Here is a 25,175-nt window from a genome sequence, read left to right on the forward strand (position 1 = left end):
GCATTCTACTAAGTGAAGTACCCCAAGAATGGAAAAAAAAGCACCACATGCAGTCACGATCAAATTGGTATTAACTGATCAACACATAAGTGTACATATAAGAATAACATCTATCGGATGTCGGGCAGGGGGGAGGGGAGAGGGAAGAGGGAGAAGGGGGAGGAAGGGACAGGTATATGCATACACAAAGAGTGCAATGCGCACCATCCAAGAGATGGACACGCTTGAAACTTGGACTTGGGGGGGGGGCAAGGGCAACATACGTAATCTAAACATGTGTACCCCCATAATATGCTGAAATAAAAAAAATAATAAAAATGAAAGGCCTTGAACAATGAGTAGGAGTTCCCAGGTAGACAAAAGGTACCCAACCTCTTTGTCAAAACGAGGGTTGGTTGAGGCAGGGCACTCCATAAGCAATTAAGGGGTTCCATTTCAGGAAGCATCACATCACTAAGCGTTTGCTTCCCTGTTCTTACAATTAACACCCTCAGCAGGTAGACAAACCATCTCAAGCAAGGGTCATGGGAGTCAGCGTTTCCTGCGTGCTGCTGCGGGAGATTCCAGGGCTCTCGAAGCGTGGGCTTACCCGGAGCCAGAAAGTGGTCTGTGCCAGCTGGGAGTACGGGTAGCTGATGGTGCAAGGGTACCAGGCATGCTGGGAAAGGCCTTCACTGAGATCTATTACCTTGGTTCGACACACCTGCAAAAAGATAGAGAAAAAATAATAATATGTTAGAGGGTCTCAGAAGTTCAATTAAATTCAATTCGACAAACCTTGGTAGTTCCCCTATTTCGTTCTTGGCACTGCAAGAGGAAATAGGGATGGATAGACAAGGATCTGCTCACATTCTAATGTAGGCAACAGTCACTACTGTTAAGGAAATAGTAGATAACATATTTTGGTGGCAGAGGTGACAGAGACATTCTCATGGAGACAAATCCTGGACGAGTTGATATTTGAGTTGGGCCTGGAAGAAAAGGTATGGATAAGAGGAAAAGCATTGCAGGCATAGGAAACAGAAACAAAGGCTCAGAGGAAAGCAGAAACCAAGAATGCTTAGACTGTGACAAACTGCCTTGTATTACTAGACCTTGGAGAAGGTCGCAGAAAGGCAGGGGGAGGGATTGGGTCTCACATAGTCTTGACTGCCAAGTAGACCATTGTAGAACAAATATGTAAATTGGTCTCAGAGCTGTATTAACAATGGAGAAAAGACTGAGAATATGAGAATGTGCTTCCCCATCACCAAAGAAAATCAATTTCATCACTTTACACACATACACACACACAAACACACACTCATTCTCAATGATAGATAAATAACAGCGTTAAAAGAAATAGGAAACATTTATAGACAAGTAGAATTCTTTAAACTTAGGAGTTTCTTGCACAACTAAATGTCATTTCATTTATTGGCCCATTCATTCATTCAAAGGATATTTATTAAGTAACTACTATTTGCCAAACACTCCGGGACAAAATGGTAGAAAAGTCGGATGCCGAGGAGCTTAGACCTGGCAATATGTGCAGATGTTGATCAAGTAATTACATATGAATGCATAGCTATACACTGAGAAAAGCTCTATGAGGGAAAAAGTATAGAACAGCTGAGTTGTTCTTGAGACCCGTCAGACCTTTGGCAAAAGGTCGTCGCCAATTAGTGCTTTCCCTCTGATCTCTAACGTAGCTCCTCTTTCAAAACTTCCCCGTGCACTTAGGGCTGTCAACTCACATCTCCTGGTTGCAATCTGTTCATGTGAAAAAGTAAGGCTGACCTAGGGAACTCTAAGGATCTTATACACTATGAAAATAAATGAGAGATAATCTATTCTCGACCAGATTAAACAAACACACAAGCACATTAAAACAAACAAAAAGGAAAAGAGAAAAATTACATACAAGGATCAAGGATGTCCATTCCTGCAATATGTATAGTAGCAAAAGATTGGGAATAGTCTATATGCTCATCTGTTGGGGAAGGAATGCATAAAATACGAAAAGTTCACGATAGCATTTTATGTGGCAGAGGAATATTAAGAGGAATGAACCAGATACACATATACAGGGATGATATAAAAATATTTAACACTTGGCTCAGTGTGGGCCCTGCCAATCAAAGTGGAAGCTGAGTTCATAGACATCAACATGGAGCAATCACAAAAACATAACACTGAGTGAAAAAAAGAAACCAAGTGCAAATGGATGGGCATATTATGATGCCATTTATAAAAAGCACACAAAGCAAAACTACAAATTTCCCAGAGATCCGTATGAATTAAAAATGCAATAGAAAAGCATACATCAAATTTAGTGCAGTAGTTGCTTCTGGGGATCAAGGAAGGGAAATGGTACTTGGGGTTAAGAACAAATAGGATTTCATCCTTCTTTGCAGAGTGTTATTTCTTTTACAGAGAGAGGCTTCAAGCAAATACGACAAAATTTGCACAGTTGTCAATTCCAAAAGGCAGTGCACATATCTGATATATAATGCATACATACCTGGTATACATAAGTGTTTTGGTTTACATCATTCCATGTAATTTTATGAATTTTTTAAAAACACTCCAAAAAATTGGCTTAGAGAGCCATTAAAAATTGATATGAAATAATCAGAATATCCCTAACAATGTGTTCCATTAATCCTAACATGTGCTCTATACAGTGGGCTCCAATAAACTGGACTGGGTCCGAATCTCCTGGCAGCCAACCCTTCTCACTCTTCGCATCACCAGGGGTGCCTTGCTAACAATCCCATCATACTCCATGCTATTTTCCATGGTGGGAATCCCGTCTATAAATATGCTAAAACTCAAATGCCCCTCTCTCCATCCTTTCTTGGGATGATCCTGCTTCTGGGAGCTCTTGGATAACGTCAAGTCTGAGTTCTCTTTACAATAGTGAGACACTAATCAAAGTTCAGCTAGAACACATGGCTGCACCATGATCTACGATTGCAAGCATTCATGCTTTTACTTTTAAATAAATCTCTTTTTGGAGTAATTGTATATTTATAGTAAAGTTGCAAAGATAATACAGAAAGCTTCACATACCCTACACTTGGTTTCCCATTGTGTTAACATTTTCATCAGTTCATTTTTAAAACCTCAAATAGAAGAAGATAAGTTTCTTAAGCGACTTTGGAGAGCCACAAAATGTCACTCAGGAAGTAGTCCTATAGTGGTGAGCTGGATTTGGATTAAGGAGACCTGGTCCATGCTCACTCAAAATTCAATGTGTGATTGTGGATAAGCTATCTCATCTTTTCGGACCTCAGTTTATGCTGCGCATTTGAATGCTGGATTCGTTGTAGGTTTTCAAGTGTCTTCCATACATTCTTAGGGTTTCAAGGAGATGTCAGCCTGGGGGTCAGGATGTGGAGGTCTGCTTAGTCCCCACTCTACCATTTCAGCTGGAGCATCTCCACTCATCTGTTTCATATATTGAGCTGCCTTATAATATTTCATTTAAGAAAAGAGCTTCACTGCCTTAAAAACATAGAAAAGTACAGAAACGCATTAATTACCAAATTAATGGAATTGCTGGGAATACAATATTAGTTCCCTAAATATCATAAGTAACTTCTTTTTTTTTTCTTTTTTTTTTTTTGAGACAGAGTCTCACTCTGTTGCCCTGGCTAGAGTGAGTGCCATGGCGTCAGCCTAGCTCACAGCAACCTCACACTCCTGGGCTCAAGCAATCCTACTGCCTCAGCCTCCCGAGTAGCTGGGACTACAGGCACGTGCCACCATGCCCGGCTAATTTTTTCTATATATTTTTAGTTGTCCAATTAATTTCTTTGTATTTTTAGTAAAGACAGGGTCTCGCTCTTGCTCAGGCTGGTCTCGAACTCCTTAGCTCAAACAATCCGCCCGCCTCGGCCTCCCAGAGTGCTAGGATTACAGGCATGAGCCACTGCGCCCGGCCCATAGGTAACTTCTTAAGGACAATAAAGGTACCAGGAATCAACTAGCCCATTGTCTAGAAAGTAGGCAATGGCTTCAGTTATTCAAATCTCTCGAAGCCTAATACAGAGGAGACTAGGGGTGGAATATAGCCACTTTAATGTTCTGGAAGACGTTTTCAAGTTTATTTATTTTTCACAAAAACAACTAGGGCAGGGCTTAGGCAGATCTGCCAGTGGATTGTGTTACGCTTTACAACAGTGCGAGACTTTGCATAAACTATCCATGGCATTTGAAATCCAGGCCAGCAATTCGACATGTATCATTTTGGAATTCTTTCCCCTTGTGTTCCTAGCTGCCTGTCTCCCAGCAGAGCGTGGTGGATCACATCTCTCAGTGCTAGGCTGGGGATCTTATCGGTGCATCTAAAGCATTCACAGTCAGAGAAGTCTCCGACATGAACAAAGCCCTCTTATTGCTTAAATACAATTTCCTCTTATCTTGTCAGCTCTATCAGTGCTAGACAGAGTTTTAGTGGAACATGGGGCTGTTATTTTATTCTTCTGTTTTCCTATTCAGTTTTGTGTTTGTTTCAGGCTGGCTGCTATCCTGACCAGGGACAGTCAAAGCAGATCAGAGAGGAATGAACAAATCCAGCTGAACCTTTGCCCAAAGCTCCAGCTGATCTTAAAGTCATCTGTGTTCCTGGGGAGGTGGAGGGAGGCTGGAAAGGAAAGGAGAAGCAAAGCCTCCCAAGCCTCTGCTTTTATAGACATTGCACAAATTTGCTCATTCAGCAGCCATTTACTGAGCACCTACGGCACGCCAGGCTGCAGTGCACTGACAGCTAAAGAGCCTTGCCTAAGACACAAGGTTGGCTGCTAAGGACACAGGTGTGACCGGGAGGTGACTGATTCCATGGAGATGCTCTGTTTTCATCCATACACTTTTTGTACCTTCCAAAAAAGCAAATCCAACTGTACAAAGCATTGCTGGGCAGTGTAGATTTTACTGAACATTTTGTGAGAGGACATGTAAGAGAATTACATCACATGCCCCAGTGAACTCTTAAGCTCTCCCTACCATCACCCCAAGTTCCTCTTCACTCATCGTCTCCCCTCCTCCAGTTTCCCCAGTGACACTGGTTGCAGGCACATCCCCATCTCTCAACCTCCTCCCCGCCAATCTACACATCTCTTGTCTCCTCCAGAGCCATTCTCTTCTCCCCTGATCTCCACTCTTGCACCCCAATTCCTCCTAATGATGTTGAGTCTCTCCCCAGCCACCCATCCCCAGAGATGTCAGAGGGTTGGACACAGTAACCTCCCTTTTCCTCTCTGTCACACTGGTATGAATAAGACCTGCTCCCTCTCTTCACACATCAAACACACTCCAGAAACACTAGGGGAAGGGAAAATGAGTAGTTACTAATCAACAAGCATAGGTTTCAGTTAAGCAAGATGAATAAATTCTAGAGATCTTACAGCATTGTGTCTGTAGTTAACAATAATGTACTGTATACTTTGAAACTTGTTAAGAAGGTAGATCTCATGTGTTCTTATCACAATAAAATGATTTTTTAAATGCAAGCATTACTTTGAAAAACTAAGATATTGCTATTCATTGAATGAAGGAATACATTGATAAATAAATGATCAGGTGAAGGGATTAAAAAAGAAATTCGTATAGCACTTCTGGTTTAAGAACAGATGCGGTTGGGCTGACAAGCACCCTCCCACAGGTCCTGTCTGGGTTGGAGGAGGGATCGCACAGCCTCTTACTGATTGATTTATGGACAGAGAACTCGTATCCATTTATAGACAATCCAATTTACCTTTGGACGGTCCTCTCTAACAGAGGGAGAGATGTCTGCCTATACTTTCTCCTACTCTTTCCTCTAAGTAGCAATGCCTATATGCTTTCTTATTTTAGAGTTGTAGAGTGAGAGGACACTTGAATAAGTTATCTACTGAGGCCATTCCCTTGCACTGACCAAGGGAGGGGAGGAGTCTTGCACAATAACGCACACCCAGTTAGGGACAATATTGCTATGCAAACGCAAAGGTTTCTGTCTCCCAGAATTAGTGCATTTTTCTCATTTATGTTCTGCACCTTTGCTGTGTAGAACCATCCCCAGTGAGATTCCTTGCTCTTTTCCCCAGAAATCATGACAAAAATAAGAGAGAGCAATTCTAGTGCCCTCTCTCTTCTCAGGAACCTCAGCCCTGGTCTGTTAGGGAGGCTGGGTGGGTTACTGCTTCTCACCCTCATCTTAGCACCTGCAGGAACCACGGGCAAGTGACCACTTTTCCCCTTGGCTTGAGGGAGACCTCTCATTTTTAGCAGAATCCCTTAGATTCTCCATCGTGTTCAGAGAAATCTGTGTTTACTTCAAATACCGCCTATGGCAAATGGGAGACCTGGACTAATTCCAGCTGTGGTGCCTATTAGCTGGACATTTCTCGACTCTGGGATTCCCACTGCGGGGAATGCAGTGGCTGCGCCGAATGACCTCTATGCCCCCAGGAGCTTAAGGACACCCACAGGAATAATATCCACTAAGGGTCTCATAGTCACGGTATCATCTAAGCCTGACAATTAATCCGTGAGATTGGCGTCATCTCGTTTTTCTGTTGAGGAAAACGAGGCACAGAGGTCCGGAACAACTCCTTCGAAGTCACATAACCAGTTGCACATCCCAATTGGGTTCTGGACTCTGATCCCTCTGATTCCATATTCCTGTGTACTCAACAACAAAGTGACAATTGTTGCTTGGGCGTGGCTGAAACTTCAGCTTCCTCTGAAGGAGAAGAGGGCACCAGTGACCACTCTCTGCCTCCACTGCCTCCACATCCATTCCCTGCTCCAAATGGTCCCCATGATTCACTTTCCAAGGTGAGAAATAAACCATATCACCCTGTTCTTGTCCAACCTTCCAGGCTGCCCATAGTGCTCAAGATGGAAAGTTCCCTGGACACAGCTTAGAGAGGCCTTTGGGAGCTGGTTTCAGCCACTTGCACCAACTGCCTTGCTGGCAACCCTCCCTCCCTACACAGCAGCCTGGCGTCCACAGGCTGATGCTTCCTTCTCATTGGACAACTTTGTCCCAAGTGTCGTGGAGTCCCCCTCCACAATGCTGGTGCCCTGACATCCCCCCACCGCCCTTGCACTGCCCATTTTGTGAAATACTACACACACTTCAAAGCCAGTCTCAAATATCACCCTGTCTCTGAAAGCTTTTACTCACTGCCCAGGCAGAATTAATTGCTCTCTTATACGTCCATATAGTTCCTTATATATACCTCAGTTATAGCACTTGTCAAGTTAGATTACAGTTGTTTAGAGTCTAGTCTTATCCCTTTAAACTCTAAAGATTTCCAAGGTGAGAACCATGTTTTATTTATCCTCAAATAAATCCAAGCAGATTTCCCAGCACATAGAAAATAAAAGGTGCCCAGTGGATAACAGCAGCAGCAGCAGTGACGTATATCAAGTGCCTGTTCTATGCAGGGCACCGTTTTAAGGACTCTGCATGTACTAAATCATGCAATGCTCACAACTCTGTAAGGTAGGTATTATTATTATACCCATTTTATAGGTAAGGAAACTGAGGCCCGGTCATTTAATCTCACACAACTAGTTAGTGGTAGAACCAAAATTCAAATCCAGGCATGAATTCAGCCCACACTCTGAATCATAGATGTTAACTTTAAAAGGGCCTGCCTGCATATCTCTCATCTGTTATGAGAATCGAACAAGGGAACGGATATATTTGTGCCAGATGAGTCTTAAATCCCAGCCACACGGAAGAGGGACTCAGGATTTCTCCTTGTTGCCTTGTCCTGGGGCTCCTGAAATAGAAGGGCTTCGATGGCCCAAAACAGGCCTTTGCAGGTCTGTGTTGGAGTGGGTGATATGGTAGAAAGAGCCCTGGATTGCCAAGGCTCCAAGGTCCCCAGGCCAAGGGACCTGCCTCCTAGAACTGACTCAATTGCTCACTTTCTCTGACATTCTCCCTTCCCAGTTACAGAAAGACAGAGTAAGATGAATTCATCTCCAAAGGGCTTTTCAGCCCTGACATTCTGCCAGCTTTTGCTTTTCAGCTTCTTCCAAGTGAATGCTGCAGAAGAGAATGTTGACTCTGAAATGAAGTGTGAAACAAGCAAAGAAACAAACAAAACCACAGGGCATTCAGGTGAAAGCCCTGTCGACCCCTGAGACTCACGGGTCCCCTGTCTCTGCTACTGTGAAGCCGAAGGCTAATTTCCCAGCCACCTTTTCCGGCAAAGACAACAAGAAGAGTGACATGAAAGTTTACTGTGGCCGTTCCAACACTATATTTTCTGTTTTGTTTTCTTTTTCTTTTTGTTTGTGCCTGCAATTGCATGATACGAAAGAGCTGGGGAACTTCTTCATCCAGAGCTTTGAGATCACGTCTGAGCAAGAAGGATCTGACATATCCTTATTCCAGCCACCACATTTGATAGATGGAGAAAGAGAGCCCGTTGGAGAGGGGAGAGCCTGGCTTGAAGACACACAGTAAGCTTCTCTGTGACAGGTCAGCATGTCTGGCGGTAACTGGGGGTGCCGGGTCTGCGGAAACAGAGGGCTCTGTGGCTCCAGGACCTGGGGACTCTCGTCCACTCAATGCGCTGCCAGCCGCTACATCCAGCACCCGCCTCCAAATCCCCCTCCTTTGCAGAAGACTGCTTTCAATTAGAAGAGTTAACGATGTCTTGCTTTCAAAGGGTTTTTAAAATCCAGTTTATCTTCCACCCACACACGATGTACACAAAGGCAGGGAGACGGAGGGAGAACAGGGGGAGCGAGGGCTCTGGTATTTTCCCACACAGGGGACACGCCATGAGGTTTCTATTGAATTTCGATTTTACAGATTTACATGCCCTTTTGTCAATCATGGGAGGGAGGAAGTGCTCGTCAAACCTCCAGTCCATCCTCTTCAATTTCCTTTTTCCACCCAAAGGGACCCGCCAGTGGGCCTCACAGAAAAAGAGGAAAGTAGCAGGGAGGGTGAGGGTGGGGATGCACACGGACAATAACAATGCACGCAAATGCACACGCGTGCTCGTGCACACACATACACACACGCAGAGCCAGGTGGTGTTTCCCAACATTTCTCTTTACGCCACATTTTAAACTCAGGCTTGCAGTTCCAATGCCAAGTTATTTCCCCAAGAATTGCAAGGGTGCAGGAGGGGCAGGAGTCGATTCCTTGATATAAACCACCAAGATCCGGGGGTCCCGAGGACTGCAGGAGGGAACGCCTGCTGGGAGGCAGCCTAGCAGCCTAAAAGGCCCCAGGAAGCCTGGACATGGAGTGGCCCAGGTGAAATAAAGCCACTTCCATAAACAGGGCTTTGCTGTTCTAGCAGATCGAGTTGCTCCCCCTCAGTGCTGCCCTGGGAAAGGGAAGGGTATCAACTCTTAAAAATGGTCTACCCATATGGAGTGCTGCTCTCTTCACTTTCATAATAACCCTGAGGAACAAGCATTTTTGTCCCCATTTGAGAGACAAGGACTCTGAGGTTTGGGAAAGCATTGGTCAGCCTGCCAAGGCTTAGGAGTTAAACCCAAGCTGGTCTGACTCAAAGTCTGTTCTCTTCTTGCCCCATGGCTTGACCTCCCAATAACTCCTCGTCTACACCCTTTGTGTAGTACACTAGCATTGTGGTTTCTGGTCTGTCCATCTGTCTCTCCACGGATGAGCTTCAGGGACAGTGCCTGTTCCTGACTGATCTCTCCTTTTCCTCAGGGTCTAATGCAGGTCACTGGGCCGGGCTCGCCGAATGTTCCCTGTGTTAAACTGATGTGGCTTTTCCAAGGCTATATACACAGTTTGCTGATGATCCATTTGATCCAGAAGCCCAGATCTCCAAGGCCTAGACTAACGTGTAGAGATGAAAATAATAATCACATGCTGCAGGGAAGGCACCGGGACACCCGGGATTCATTCCTGAGCAGCCAGAGTCTACCATCTCAGGCCCACATAAAGCTGATGTCAATAAATGTGATGATGACAATGATAACTGGTATTCATAATGATTTCTCTAATTAGTATAATGCACTCCAGAGCCCTTTTGAATCCATTATTTCATTTAATCCTTAAAACCACCCTATGAGAAAGGTATGAGTATTACCCCTATTTCCCAGGTGAGAAATCAAGGCTGACGTCTAACAGGAAGTAGCCCTCCCACTGGGCTGGTTGAGGCAAATGTGTGACATGAGTGCTACCAATTCCTCATCCGCTGCCCGGATAGACATCATTAATCAAACAGTGTGTCCCTGAGCACAGGCCTCTAAATCCATCTCAACGAAACACCGGGGGAGCACTCACAATTGGTCCTAGGCAAGGAACTTCATTTGCAATCCTTGACCTTGGTTCTTAGCTCATTGAGGGCAAGAATGAGGTCTTGCCTGTTACATCTTTAGTATTAAGAGTGGAGGAAGTTCTAAATTGGACACTAGGCAAATATTTGTTGAATCAAAAAAATGAGCTAATAACAACAACGCTTTACTTACCTCAACTCAGTTAATGTATATAATGAATAAATGCAACTCAAATGTTCCAACTCCAGGTTCAAGGCCTCTCCCAGCGCCTGCAGAGTACTCTAGACCTCTCCTACCTGGCTGGGTTCTTCTGTCCATTCCTACTCCCTGCTCCCCTCCTATGCCCCTAATTCCAAACTGAACATAGACAACTTTAAGGGAAACCGAGGGTTAACAGACACAGACACACACACACACACACACACACACACACACACCCATCCCCTCCTCCAACCTCCTTTTTACACACTTAATAGCAATGGCAAAAAAGGGGGGGGGAGCCAGGCTTTCTTCTACCGACCATTAGAAACAATTATCACTTTCCCCAGGCCTCCAGAGCAGCTTTCTCCTTTGATGCCTGCCTTAAAGAGATAGAGGGGAGGGGGAGGGGCGGATTGACTTTCTTTCAATTTGAGGATTTATTATTTGGCATGGACAGACAAGCAAGCAAAGAAGCATTTCCTGTGTGCAGGACCAGTACGTGGAGCAGAGATGTCTCCCTCTTCCCTCCCAGAGCTCTGGAAATAGCAGCGTATCTCAGGGCATCCACCCAGGAGACACTTCTAGATAAGATAACCTGGCATTGGCCCTCCAGCCTTGGGGCTCAGCTCTGGACTGATTAGCGTTTCATTGCCCCCAGGACTCTAACACATCAGGCATTTCACACTCAGTAGGTATCTAATACTTTCCAGGCCTGAACCTCTCAAGGAAAATCTGAAATCCTGTGATTTGGGGTGCAAACCCTTGTTCCTCGGGTGCAGAACCTGTGGCCTTCTAGATCCTTAAGCGCAGCCTTTTGATTGAATCCAAATTTTATGAAGAAATAAAGTGGGTGTTGAAGTCTGGGTCTCATCCCTGCGTTAAGTCTATCTCCCCTTCCCAGTCCATTCTACAGATGGGAAGACTGAGACCCACACAGTGTAGGTGATGATCATAATGAGCATGGTGATAACAGCAGCTATGGAGAGGAACGTCAGATGCTTTCACCTCCACTAACTCCATCCTTAAGTCACTATGAAGGGGAGACTCACATCACCCACGTTTTCATATGGAGTGAGGAAATGATCCCAATAGCAGTGGCAGTTATAATTAAAATAATGGTGCTAGTCACCAATTTACATATTAAAATAATGATGCTAGTCACCAATTTATATCACATGAAATGTTAATTGTCACTGTTCCAAGCCATGGGGTCGGCATTATCTCCCCATCCTGCAGGCAGGGGAGCCAGGCATCGGGCTGAGCCCATTCCCGGACGCCCGTTTTGAGGAAGCAGCGGGCAGGGGGCTCGGGCTCCTCCAGCTAGTAAATCCTCTAACAAGGGAGAGTGATTAGTGTCGGATGTGGCGGTCAGCTTTTGTGCTGCTGACAACTGCTGCCATTAAAGGCCCGGCCGGCTCGTTTCACACGGGCCCTCCGCAGGCCTGCTCCCGTCCCCCTGATTATGCCATTCGCCAGTCACCCAGGACCGCCTCTGAACTCCTGACCCAGCAGTGAAAGACTCGGGATCTCATTACTAATCTCTTAAGCCACCTAGTCCTCCAAAATACATCCATTTAAGTTGGAGGCCAAGGCTTTGGGGGTGGGAGGCGGGGAGAGGGAAAGTCTGGCACGGAGACTTCTCATGACACGGCCGTTTTCCCTCTCTGGAGACCACGGCTCGAGCCCCGGGGCAGCTGGCCTGACTGTCCGGCTCCGCGCAAGGCGGGCCTTGCTGAGGGTCGGTGGCTGGCCCTAGGGACCAGGAGGCTCTCGGATGGGAAGGGGAAGGACATCTGGGCCCACCTGTTTGTAATTTCAGGGGTGCGGGTGGGGGACGAGGCCTGTGTTTGTTTTAATTATTATTGTTGTTGTTGAAAAGGGAGGAAAAAAATGAGCAGAAACTGCTAACATCTGGCGGCCGCCATCCAGCTTACGTAATCTCCTGTAGCAGAGAGGAACACGGGACCCCCAGCCAGATGGTCTGTGGGTGACCACATGGCACGTGTGCTGCCTTTGAGAGTGAGATGCTGACGGGGTTAAAAGAGTGGGATGCGAGACCTTCCTTACATTCTTACGGGGTGAGAGGCAGAGGACTGGGGGCTCCCGGAGATCTGTTTTCTTTTGGAGGAATCCATTTTTTTCTCCAGCTGAAGCTCAAATGTTTCTCTTGTCTCCCTCATTCATTCATTCATTCATTCATTCACTCATTCAACAAACATTTATTTAGCACTTGTTACATGTTAGGTTCTTTATCCCATGGTCTACATGAGGAAAACGGATCCCAGAGGGGGAGAAAAAGCTTTATTGATAAAAATCCCTTTTCGTAAGTGGCTCCCAGACCCATGAAGGTGGAAGGGAGAAGAATTAAGCAAGCAGACACTCATAGAAAAATGTGGCAGGCTGTGCGTTTGAGCTTTGTGTGCTCTGGGGGAGGAGTGTGGAGAAGGAAGTTGCTGAGGCCATCTATGCCTGAAGGCCAGGTCTGAAATGCAAAATCTTAATGTCAAGTGGGCTCTGGAGAGCAGGGACTGGAGAAGAAAAGGCCAGAAAAGGGGAAAAACTGGGCCACAGCTGAGCCATGACAAACCCAGTTTCCCAGATGATGTCAATAGCAGAGGCGTGAAGGATAAAGTTCGAGATCCTGAATCTTGCTGCAAACACAGTTCTGAACACATTATTTAAAACAAAAACCAAAAACAAAAGCAAAAAATACTAACTTGTTTTCAAATTTTTTTTACATTTTCACTTAAAGCAATTAATGAAATTTCATGAATTCTAGATCAGAATATAAAACCAGTGTAGACTCTGGATTCAGATCAAGAGGACACTGTTAGCTTCAACCAGAATATACATTCAACTCTAGACAGGAACACAGAGCTATCGCCAGCAGTAGATGAGAATCCTGAGGCATTGCCAACTCCTCATAAGAATCCTGAAACCGAGTGAATTTTATTTCAGAGCTCAGAGGTGTTGTCAATTCTAGAGCTACTGTGGAGCACGAAAACACCTCCAAGTTCTAGACTGGAATACCAAGACGCCGTAATTCTAGAACAGGAGCTAGCAATGCTGTCTGCTCTGTAGCCCAACACCCCCAAATTTCTTTGAGATTGAGACACTGAAGGCCAAAAACACAAATCCAGTTAGCTTTAATCCAAATTCATTCTCTACTGGCTCTAGAGTGGAATTCGGAAACACAGCCAACTCTGGAGCAAAGCAGTAAAACGTAAAAATCTCTACTACTCAGCTCAGAGCTGCTCAGACTAAAGGAGACTGTCTTGGAAATCCTCCAGACATCTTCTTGGCCTTTCTCTGGGAGGCCCTGGACATTAGTGGGTTAATCAGGAAAGTGGTGACCACATCCATGCTCGGGACTTGGTCACTGAAACCCGTGGTAAGCAACAGTTGAGCAGTGGTTAATGGCAGCTTGACCACACTGAAAGATCAGAGGAGTGATTTTTCACTTAAAAACATCTGTGTCTTGAAAGAACAAGACTTTCTCAAGTTCAGAAAACTAGGAGTTTCCAGGTTGTTGTGTGTGTTCCCTCCTGTCTCCCCCTTCCTCCTGTTCTCCAGCTTTCCAAATTCAGATCTGTGTGTTCCGAACTGTGTCCAAGATGAAGTACAAGTCACATTACCTGCAGGGAACCCACTAGATGCCAAGAAGACCACGCAGAGTGCATTGTCCCTGCATCCTGCTTCGCACAGCAGGTCTCAGGGTTCCCCAGTACCCTCCTGCAGCCTTGGTGGGCAAGGGCTGGAAACCACTGTGTGATTGGCTCTCTTCTCTTTGCTTTTGAAGAGGAGGTGATGCACTTGTCTGAGATGCCCTAGTCTTGACATTTCCTAGGAAGAGGCTCCAAGGGATGCAGTGCAATGACTTTCGCGATGAGCGATAGGACAGGAGCTGCTTATGCTTTTAACAGTGTCCTCCCAGCCTTCCAGCTCAAATGAGGACTCTCCTTCTTAAGGACAAAGGTGGCATTTCTCTCTGGCCTTCCCCTCCAGATTTCAGAGGTAGGGGTGGTGGCTGTGATATGCAAACTGGGGGGCTTTGTCCACCAGGTGTCCAGTGGACGCTGTTGACTTATGTGCCCGCCACCCCATCAGGAGAATTCTCCAGGACAAGGACCTTCCAGAGTGATGTTTTCCCCTGTGGCGGGCTTGGCCAGGGAAGCACACATCTGCACAGAAGCAGGGTGTTGAAGCAGCTGTCTGAGATGCAGTCCCTGGGAATCTGGGATCCACAATGTGAACTTCTCAACGCCCCTGCACCTGTCACATGCCTGAACCTTCCCTTGCACAGTGGAAGTCACATACATCCTAAAGTCAAAGGAATGTGGGTTCTCCGACAGCACGACTTGGAACCCTTGCCCTAGTCTACCTTCCTCCACTGTAGAATGAGGTCATGGTACCTCCCTTGGAGGGTTCTTATGAGGATTAAAAGAGCTCTCGCACAAGCAAATATTTAGACAGACCCCACACACTGAAAACACACAATTACATTTTCCTTCTTCGTCACTCCCAGCTTCTTTCTCCCTGGATTTAGAGAGAGACAGTCCTGGATTCAAATTCTAGATTTCCCTGCTCCACCCTGGGCCACATCTAGAAATTTGGGCAACTGACTTATCCTGTATGAGTCTCAATTTACTCCTCTTAAACCAAGGAAAATTACAGTAGCTACCTCCTAGGATGGTCATCAGGTTTAAATGTGTGAAAACAATGTAGAGTTCTTGACATAAAGTGATCACCCTGGTGGCTAAGCCATTCACATTGCGCCCATCATTACCATCAATTGTTATTATTTATGTTATTATTATTACTGTCATTGATTATCAGTGTGGAGTCATTCCTTTTCCTCTCTCTTAATTCTATCTTCCTTCTTCCCTTTCCCCCCCACTGCTCCTTCCTCCCTTCTTTCTTTCTCTTGCTCTTTCATCCCTCCTGTGCTGGGCCTCTCATCGGGAGACCTCTCTGAAGGTGAACCACTCTCCAGCTGGAAAGGCAGTCCTTTAGGCTTCCATCCCTCTCTGCTAATCACAGGGACATCCCTGAGACCCCAGTCTTTCCTGCCTTCATCCCAGGGCCCAGCCTCAAAGCCATTTCCTACTTTTTGCTCAAAGCTGTTAGCAGAACAAAGAGACTTATTCATAAATATTTACCATGCGCCCACTATATGCCAGGCCCCGTTCCTGATGCTGGAACACACAGCAGTGAGCACACAAAAGCAGTAGCAACTAAAACCCCTTCTCGTTGTACAGCTAACAATTGGGTGTGGGGGTGGATTATGGAGACACAGAGGGGCAGAAAGAACACTGGGCTGGGGTTCAGGGTGGGTTCTCAGGACCTCTTCTTCCCCCAACTCGCACAGTGGCACTTGCTTAATTTGCAACGTGAAGGGATGAACCAGGGAATTTCGGAAAGCCCTGCCTACTTTGGTCACCTATGGTATTAACAGGAGACTGTAACGTGGCATCATTTATAGACACACTCATAGACCCTGATTTGTATATTTAATCTAGTCGTAAAGGAGATAGCATGCAACAGATACTGTTTCCAACAGCATCATCTAACAAATCCATAAACACTTCCCGAGTATTCTCCACACAGTAGATCCTGTGCTAGGCATCTGAAATACCCAGGTATAAGGTGGGGCCATATCCTTAGCTGCTCACAGGTTATTTGGTATGAAAAGCAGCAGACACAAGTAATGTACACGAAACATCAGGCCCACTAATAAATTAGCCTGGATGTGTTATCTATAAAAAGAGATCAGGAAGGTCCTCTTACCTCCTCTTTCACCTCAGCCGTGGGGTTCTCAAACCTTGTCTAATTCTTCAGCCAGACTCCAGCACCAGGAGGTCCTGGATCCATTTGTGCATATTTGTTTTCCAGGGAGAAATGGACTCAGCGAGGCCCATGAGAGGCGCCCCTGCTAAGAGGCTCGCTTCTGTGCCAGGTAGGTCTAGGTTCGCTCTTAATGAATCCAGAAGTATTAGGAACAATAGAAGAGTGAAACTCCTCATGGGCTGAGCTTGTCAGGGGAGGAGTATGGAAGAGGCACCACTTGAGCCAGACCCTGTAGGGTCGTTAAGCCTTAAAGAGGTAGAGGAGCAAACGATGGTGTTTCCAGGTGGGGAGAAAAGGAAACCCTAAGGCATGTTTGGAAATTGCTAGTCGGCCCATTCTGCCTAGACCATGACCCTGAGGCAACAGGCTGTGAAGCAAAGTGGGTACAGATTGGACAAGGCCTAGCCTGCTGACGCTTTGGGATTTTAGAGGCCACGAGGAACAATATAGAAACCTTCACAGGTAAGAGATCCAGGAGACCAATATTCCTTGTGAATGATGGAGAACACACTCCAAAGGCAGAAATCCTCCAATGAGAATTTATGCAGAATTAAATGATTTAAGACATTGAATTACAAGAGGATTAGTATATCATATCTCACTCCAGGAAAGAGAAAAATGCCATTAAAAAGAATCTTTGGAAAGGCGGTGTGGTGCAGTAAAAAGTACATGTGCTTTGGAGCCAGAAAGAACTGGATGTGCGTCCTGTTCTGTCCCTTAAAATGGGGGCCCTCTGTGAACCTTTGCTTCCCAGTCTGTGAAATGGGACACAGTCCCCACCACACAGGTGGGTTATAAGGATTTAATGCAATGACCGAATTGAATGAATTTAGGTAGCATTCTTTCCCAAGCCTGCCCCGAGTGCTTCGTGTATTCTGTCTTACGGAATCCTCACAATCTTTACTTAGTTATTGCATTTTACAGACGAGGAGACTCGGGCCCAGAGAGGTTAAGTAATTTGCCCCAGACCACATCGCAAGTGGCGGCACCTGCTCTGTCCAATAGGGCAGCCCACTGTCCCCATGTGGGTACTCAAATTTTAATGAATTAAAATAAAAAATTCAGTTTCTTAGTTTCATGAGCTACACTTCCAGGGCCCAATACCATAGGTGGCTAGAGGCTACAGTAGAGGATGTGCAGGTGGAGAACATTTCCGTCATCACAGAAAGTTCTAGTGGGTAGATGGTCTGGAGCCTGGGCACTGACACAGTCCTGCCTTCTCTGGAACATAAACTCCCGACCAGAGCGCCCTGGTACATGTCAGTGTATCTCCTCCTTCGCGCTGCCCCGAATTGATATTCTCCCCCTGGATCCTTGCTGCCAGGCAGCCGCACTGCACAGTCGGGCATCACCCAGGTAACGTCCGCATTCCTGAGCGCGGTATCTTGCCAGAGGACCAGATCTCTCCCAAACCTATGCCTCCTCCAGGGGCCTCTCTCCCAGGAAGGAGAGAAATGCAGACATCGGCCAAGCGTCCCCTTTTACACATATAGGTCCAGTTTGGGAAAGGGTCCCAGGCGGGCAGGAGTCCCAGGGAAGTCTTTGGTGGACCTCCCTGGCACGGCAGCGAGCCTCTTAGTGGGTGCACCTCTCACGGGCCTCGCAGAGTCCATTTCTCCCTGGAAAACGAACATACACAAATGGATCCAGGACCTCCTGGTGCTGGAGTCTGGCTGAAGAATTAGGTAGGGTTTGAGAAGCCCAAGGCCGGGGTGGAAGAGGAGGTAGGAGGCCTTTTCTGATCTTGTTTTATAGATAACACATCCAGGCTAATTTATTAAAGATGGGGAGAGACAGAGACTGGGAAGTAAGGGGCTTGAAAAACAAACAAAAACAAATAAACACACACACAAAAACCAAATCCCGTGCACTGCCAAACCCCAACTCCCCTCGAAACCCCATCCTTTGGGCCTGGATTGAGAAAGTTTACTTTTAGACTTAGAGAAATGAGCATGTGGTTTTGGGGACAGAACTCAATACCGCCGAAGCATGGGCTCAGCGAGCTCGACTGGCTGTTGCTTCCTAAGCGCATGACAGCCCCAGAGAGTGAGCGCTGTTTACATTTTTTACATGTTTCTTGGGTACAGAACATGAAACTAAATTACACAGCAAAGGCCATGCTGGCTGAACGCTGCTGACCCCACTTAAAAGAAAACAATAATAAAAAAGGAAAACAGAAAGAAAAGAAAATGCAAGACAAAAATGGAAAATAGTCTTAAAAGAGCCTGAGCCAATGACAGGGATAGAAGGAAGGTTTCTGGCCCTGAAGCTACAATTAAGAAAAGAGGACACAGAGAATAAAGGCAAGGACATAGGGGTGGATGGGCTTGGAGGAAGAGGGGAGACAAAGTCTGAGAAACCTTCCTAGATTGGCGGGTGATAAGGTAGGCAGGTGAAAAGTTTATGCCTGAGCTCCATGGAGAACCGGTAGAAGCAGCCCCAAACCACAAAGCCTTGCTTGCTCCTGGGCTTCAAGTCAAGAGTTAACTGGCAAGTGAGAAAGGAAGGCTCGCTATTCAAACGAGGCCCTCACTGTTCCACGTGGCACTTTCCCCGATCAATCAGTACATGTTTGCTGTATGCCTACAAATACCAGGCCCACGCTCTCATTGCTTTCCTCCCTTACAAACTTTTGTTGCTCCTGCAGACTCAATTTACTTGGGGATACCATGCTTCCGTAGGGATGCTAACCAACATGAGTTGATGTCTACTAAGAGGCAAGCATGTCCTGTACACTTTATGTATGCTAAGCTCACTGGGCCCTGATGACAAGCCCCATTATATGACAACAGGCCCATTATAAAGATGAGGAAAACTGAGGCTCAGAAAAGTGAAGTCATTTGCCAGGCATCACACAGCTCATAAGGAATAGAGTTGAATTCAGGTCTTTCTGGCTATAAAGCTTATGCTTCCTCCATGAAACAATGAAAAGAAAACAATTTTCATACATAACCTCCCCCTTGACTCAGTCTCACCCTTTCTCCTCAAAGTACATCCCTCTACGTTAACTCCATTTGTCCATGGATCACAGCACTTTGCCAATATTTGTCTTTTCTTAACAAAAGAACCGATTTTGGTGTCTTCTTTCCTCCATGGGACACTACACACTGCTTGAGGGTAGTGGTTGCATTGTTTGTCTCAATGTCAACCCATTGCTGAAAACGATGCTTTGGACATGGTAAGTAGGTTCGTAAGATTCCATCAATTTTGAATCTGAATACAAGGATCATTTTGTAACAGAGGAGAGGTTCAGGGAAGTTGTTTAAGCAAAGTCCAATCTTAATTAAGTAAAGTAAGACCAAGAGACTCTCAAAGTCTCTCTTGGCTTAGATTTCTGTGCCCAAAAGACTACTCTCTTAAAAAAAAAAAATCCACATGTTGTTCCTAATTGGATTTGTCCCTCAGTTGACAAAATGTCACAGGCAGACAGAAGTGTTTCTTGACAAATCTGTCAGTTGCTACAAGAAGGAAAACCACATTTCTGGATCAACTGTCTCATCTGTGACAAACACCTGCCATGTAGCTCTTATTGCTCCTATATTACAGATAAAAATTGGGTGGGGTCAAAGAGAACTGACTTCCCAAAGTTGCACAGCTGGTAAGTGGTGGACCCTGGAACTGGACCTAGAAACCAGGTCAATTTGATCCAACATCTCATTTATTTCCTTTAGAACTCCCATCACTCAAAGTTTTTCAGAATGAATCTCAGGACTGATTACGGTGTCTAGAGTTTTGCAGGTTTGAATAGATATTGAAAGGGTGAAGGAGTGAAAGCTGGAGAGAAGAGAGGGCCAAGAGGAGAATCCGGTAAATTCCTTTGTTGGGATCCTATAAGGTTCAGTAGATTTAAAGTCTCTCCCAGCCCAAGGTCTCCCTGACAAGTTTCAGGGTGGTTATATCAACCAATTCAGGGGGCTCCTTTCTGACGCAGGCTCTGATTTTACTCTTCTGGATGGATTTTTTGGGTGCCCCACATCAATGGGACAGCATGAAATAGACCATGGTACTTTCTGTTCTGTCTCCTTAGATGACTTGCACATGTGTTCTTGAAAAATTATTCAGAAACCACCAGGAGAAAGCAGATCTCTTGGGTATTTGGGAAAACTGCTTGGAATCTTCTCCAACATTTCAGCGTGTTCCCTTTGCCTCTCCTCCTTCCAAATGGGTGTTCAGTATGGATTTCTTCCTGCCCTTTGCAAACAATGTCATCTAAATAGCACTGGGGAGATTGCTTATCAATGCATCGTTTTCAAGAGATGCTGTTTTAATATAAGACCACAGCCTGGTGTGAGAATAGAAAATAGAAGAAGCGTGCCATTGGCAAGGCTGTTCAGCAACCTGAGCCCTGGTTTCTTCATTTTCAGACAGGGAGAGTAAGATTTCTCAGTAGGGTTGCTGTGAAATATTTAGGTCGTTAAATATGAAATATCCGATTTTGAATCAAAAGTGTAGTTTATTATACTTCAAACAAGAAGCAGTACAATTAATCAAAGTTTGCATCTTATCTATGGACACAGCTTTGTCATCTTAATGGTAGCTTGCTTATGTCAGCAGAGAAGAACCCTGGAGAGTGAGTGGTGATGAAATCACGAAAGACATTTTCCACAGCTTGTTGAGAATTGAATATTTTTCCTTGCAAGAAGTGGTCCAAGGCCTGGAAGTGGTAGTCAGTTAGTGCAAGGTCTGGTGAATACAGTGGATGACAAAGAGTTTCTAGGTCCAGCTTCTGTAGTTTGAGCAGCATTGTTTGTGCAACATGTGGTTAAGCGTTGTCTTGCAAGAGAATTGGCCTATCTCTATTGACCAATCTAGGCTCCTTAATTGCAAGCATCCTCATCATTTCATCCAACTGGTTGCAATAGACTTCCACTGTAATTGACTGACCAGGTTTCATGAAGCTGTAGTGGATAATACCAGTGCTGGACCACTAAATAGACACCATTAGCTTTTTTGATGAATATTGGGTTTTGGACTGTGTTTTGGCACTTCATCTTTAGCCAACCATTGTGCCAAAAGCTTGCAATTGTCAAAAAGAATCCATTTTTCATCACACGTAACAATATGGTATAGAAATTGTTCGCTTTTATGTTGTGACAGCAAAGAAAGGCAAGCTTTGAGACTATTTCTCTGCTGGCACTCATTTAATTCATATGTAATTCATCTATCCGGCTTCTTTACCTTGCCAATTTGTTTCAAATGGTCCAATATTGTTGGAATAGTAGTGTCACACCCTTGTTGCTAATTCACACATAGGTTGAGATGGATTTGCTTCCACTACAGCTTTCAGCTCATCATTATCCAGCTTGGTCTCAGGTTGCCCACGTGACTCATTTTCAAGATTAAAATCACCAGAATGGAACTTCTCAAACCATTGATGTACTATGTGTTCATTAGCCACATCCTTCCCAAACACTTCACTGATATTTCGAGCTGTCTGTGCAGCATTGGTTCCAGGAAGGAACTCATATTAAAAAATAACACTAATTTTTAACTTATCTAGAGTTTCACAAAATTGCTCTAAAAAAATTTTTGAAAGACAATCACAAGCCAAGCCATGCATTTTAAAGAATGAGGATGTACCTTCACAATAAAAATAAAACAAGAAGTGTCAAAGTGAAATGTCAGAGATATCAACTGTCAAACTTAGTACTTAAGGAAATCAGACTTTTCACATGTAATAATCTAAAAAATATATGCACAATAATGTGCTTTAAACCCTGAGTGCAGGGTCTGGCATACAGGAGGTGTGTGACTAATGTCACTCCTCTTCTCTCAATGATCATCTGACCCTGTCAGCCCCTTGCTTAAAAACTCAGAAAAGTTCCTCACTGCCCTCAGGGTAAAGTGAAATTCCAAGCAGCTACAGGATGTCTCTGACCACCTTTCCTAGCTCATCTCTCTTGACTTCCACTTTATTTCTTATTGGTCTTTGGTCTTTTATTGTTTTGTTTTCTTGGACATGCCTCCCCCCTCCCTCATTCTCTCTCTCTCTTTCTCTCTCTCTCTCTCTCTCTCTCTCTCTCTCTCTCTCTCTCTCTCTCAAGCTCTTCCATCTACCCCTGTCCTATCCCTCAGGTTATCCTTCTAGTCGTTGAAGCTTAGCAATCGCTTTCACAGGAAATATCTCCCTTCCCTCCTCTGGGTCCCCCTGTCTGAGTGCTCCCTGACACACTGTGTCATAAGTGCACATTTAAAGAGTTCTCACCCTTATGTCCAGAGAACCCAGTGGGTATCTAGTCCCTTGACAGCCATCAAGAACACACACATCTCGTGATTCTGTTTTACTGGCATTTCAAGGTTTCCTGTGTATAGCACATGGCTTGTGACAAAACTGTAAATTGAGCAAAGATCCCTCTTCCATCCCATTGTCCTCTTTGTGCTTTTCTTCCTTTTCTTCCATACCCCAACCATAATGATGCGTCCATCTCCAAATCTAAGAAATCTTTTTTTACTGGCAGGGGCTGGCAATTTAAAACACTTCCTACATTTCTCCCCTTATTTCCATGCACACAGTGTAGAAGCTTTCTGGAGAGGGCACTGACTGAATGGATGCCAAAAAGCTGGAGATCTAGGCAGCAGTGCAGAGACAGTGGGTTGATATTTGGGGTATTGGAGAGAGAGTGCTCCCGCTTTCTTGGTGTTCCTTAAATGCATGCCATGTAGGAAAAGGTACAAAAGACACTAGCTCTTCTAGTTTGTTCTCAAGCATCAGTCATTGCAGCAGGCTTGAGCTGCCCGGTCCCATACCTGGATTTCTATTGTGAACACAGTGGTCTGCATCTTGGTTCTTCCCCTTACAGGGTGAGAATTGAAACAAGTCACCCTGCTTTTGGAGCCTCAGTGCCCTAATCTGTGTGTAAAGTGAGAACATTGATTCCTATTTTTGTAGTTGCTTTAGTAGAATTCAAGGAATTTGGTGCAGAGCCTGGAAGAACTTGGTAAATGTTATTTTTAAAATTTGTCTAGGACCTTCTGAAAATAGGCAAAGGACTCTTCTATCCTACATGCTGGCTCTCATCCCTGCTGGCTGAGTAAGCTGATAGCAGTGTGGTTTCTTCCTCAGGGAAACTCCCCTAGATCTCACACTCTTGGGTCTTTGGCTACTATTTCTAGTTGGACACACCCCTCTGATGATATTGCAAGCTCTTGGAGGGCTAGCAAAAGAACCAGCACTTCTTTGGAGTTTCTCAAAGTGCCTGCTACAGTTCTGAGTATGCAGCAAACATTGGCTGACATGATTAGAGTTAACTCAACAAAATGTTGACTGAGGTTCTGTACTGTGTGGGTCCCTACAGACAGTTCTGGGGTGTGGAGGGGAGTCTAACATGAACAAGACAGGAAATTAACATATCTATTAGTACTGCCCAATAAGTAGAAAAACCTGGCACTGAATGTTTTCTCTGCAAACTCAATCTCTATCACATAGGTGTTATCTACCTTGTTCAGATAGATCTTATCATTCCCACTTTCTACAGGAAGACACCGAGGTTCCCAGTGGAGTAACTTACGCAAGGTTCCCAAGTAAGACTAGAAGTTAAGAGGGCAAAGCCAGATCTGAGTGATTTCCCTTTAACCTCGTTAACGCCCATGCTCTCTCCCTCACATTTCTCAGCACAGGACATATATATATGTGTGTGTGTTTGTGTGTGTGTGTGTGTTTGTGTGAGAGAGAGAGACAGACAGAGCGAGACTCTGTACTACAGGCTAGTGCACAGTGGCGTCATCACAGCTCATTGTAACCTCAAACTCCTGGGCTCAAGTGATCCTCCTGTCTCAGCCTCCAAGTAGCTATGACTACAGGCACGTGGCATCAGACCCAGCTAATTTTTCTCTTTTTAGTAGAGACGAGTCTCACTCTTGCTCAGGCTGGTCTTGAGCTCCTGACCTCAAGCAATTCACCTGCCTCGGCCTTGCAGAGTGCCAGGATTGCAGGCGTGAGCCACCACGCCCAGCCTCCAATATATTTCTGTTTGACCGAATGAATCAATAAATGAATACATAAATTGTTATAACACAGGACATACTATGATTTGTATTTTACTAGAGACACAAACTATTATGGATGTGCCGAGGAATAATAATAGCAACTCAAAGTGAAGCGGCAAACAACCGATATACCCAATAATGTGTTCATGGAATATAAAGTCAGAGAATCAATCACAATGAAAAGAGAGACGCCCAGGTCTCACCTGCCCTCTAAAGCAGAAATCTTCTATTCAATCGGCAGCCCAGCCTGAGTGCTGCATGATGAGGAACTTCCTATATCACAAGGCACTCCACCCCACTGTGGAGAGTTCTCATTCTTAGAAAGGTTTCTTTACTTTGGCCCTCAAACGACTGCCCTGGAAATGCTTAGTCTAAGTTTTACCCTCAAAGGATTAACCAAATAAATTGGTTGGTTGACTGAAGGTCTGTAATCCTGAGGAGAGGGCTGTACATTCCAGATAGTATATCCATTTCCTCCTAGGGCCACTGCAAAGGAGGGCGGTGCCTGTTTGGGTAGAGCGAACCAGACTTTGGGGCTTTGGAAGAAATGCCGGGGCTGGGGGCAGAAGGAAGGGATATCTACATCTCACTTTGGCAGCCTTCTGTGTAAAGCATTAGAGAAATGTGAAACATGGAGACCAAATAAGAACAAGACGAGATCCTTGCAAGCTCTTAAACTAAACCAGGTTCTGAGGTTCCCAGAAGGGAGATAACTTGATTTTTTCGGTTCATTTCCATTTTTGTTCTGTCTCAGGAACTTCTTGATTCCAGCTGGGCCAGGAAGGTGCGTGGCCAAAATATCCAAAGAATGTCTCTTATGATAGGATGTTCAGCCCAATTTGCACAACCAGAAAGTTTTGATACTTCTGATAACGTCTGGATAGGAG

At 45.1% G+C, this 25,175-nt stretch overlaps 1 protein-coding gene across 1 annotated transcript in view; it reads right to left on the reverse strand.

Annotated features, from left to right (window-relative positions):
* Nucleotides 1–25,175, reverse strand: part of PAPPA (pregnancy-associated plasma protein A, pappalysin 1) — a 250,111-nt gene that overhangs the window by 73,137 nt on the left and 151,799 nt on the right. The window contains exon 12 of the mRNA XM_012664387.1: nucleotides 590–703. Within this exon, the coding sequence (XP_012519841.1) occupies nucleotides 590–703 (114 nt within the window). The remainder of the gene's footprint in view (nucleotides 1–589; nucleotides 704–25,175) is intronic.

The sequence above is a fragment of the Propithecus coquereli genome, unplaced genomic scaffold (genome assembly GCF_000956105.1).
Source record: "Propithecus coquereli isolate 6110/MARCELLA unplaced genomic scaffold, Pcoq_1.0 Scaffold89, whole genome shotgun sequence".
NCBI classification, from domain to species: Eukaryota; Metazoa; Chordata; class Mammalia; order Primates; family Indriidae; genus Propithecus; species Propithecus coquereli.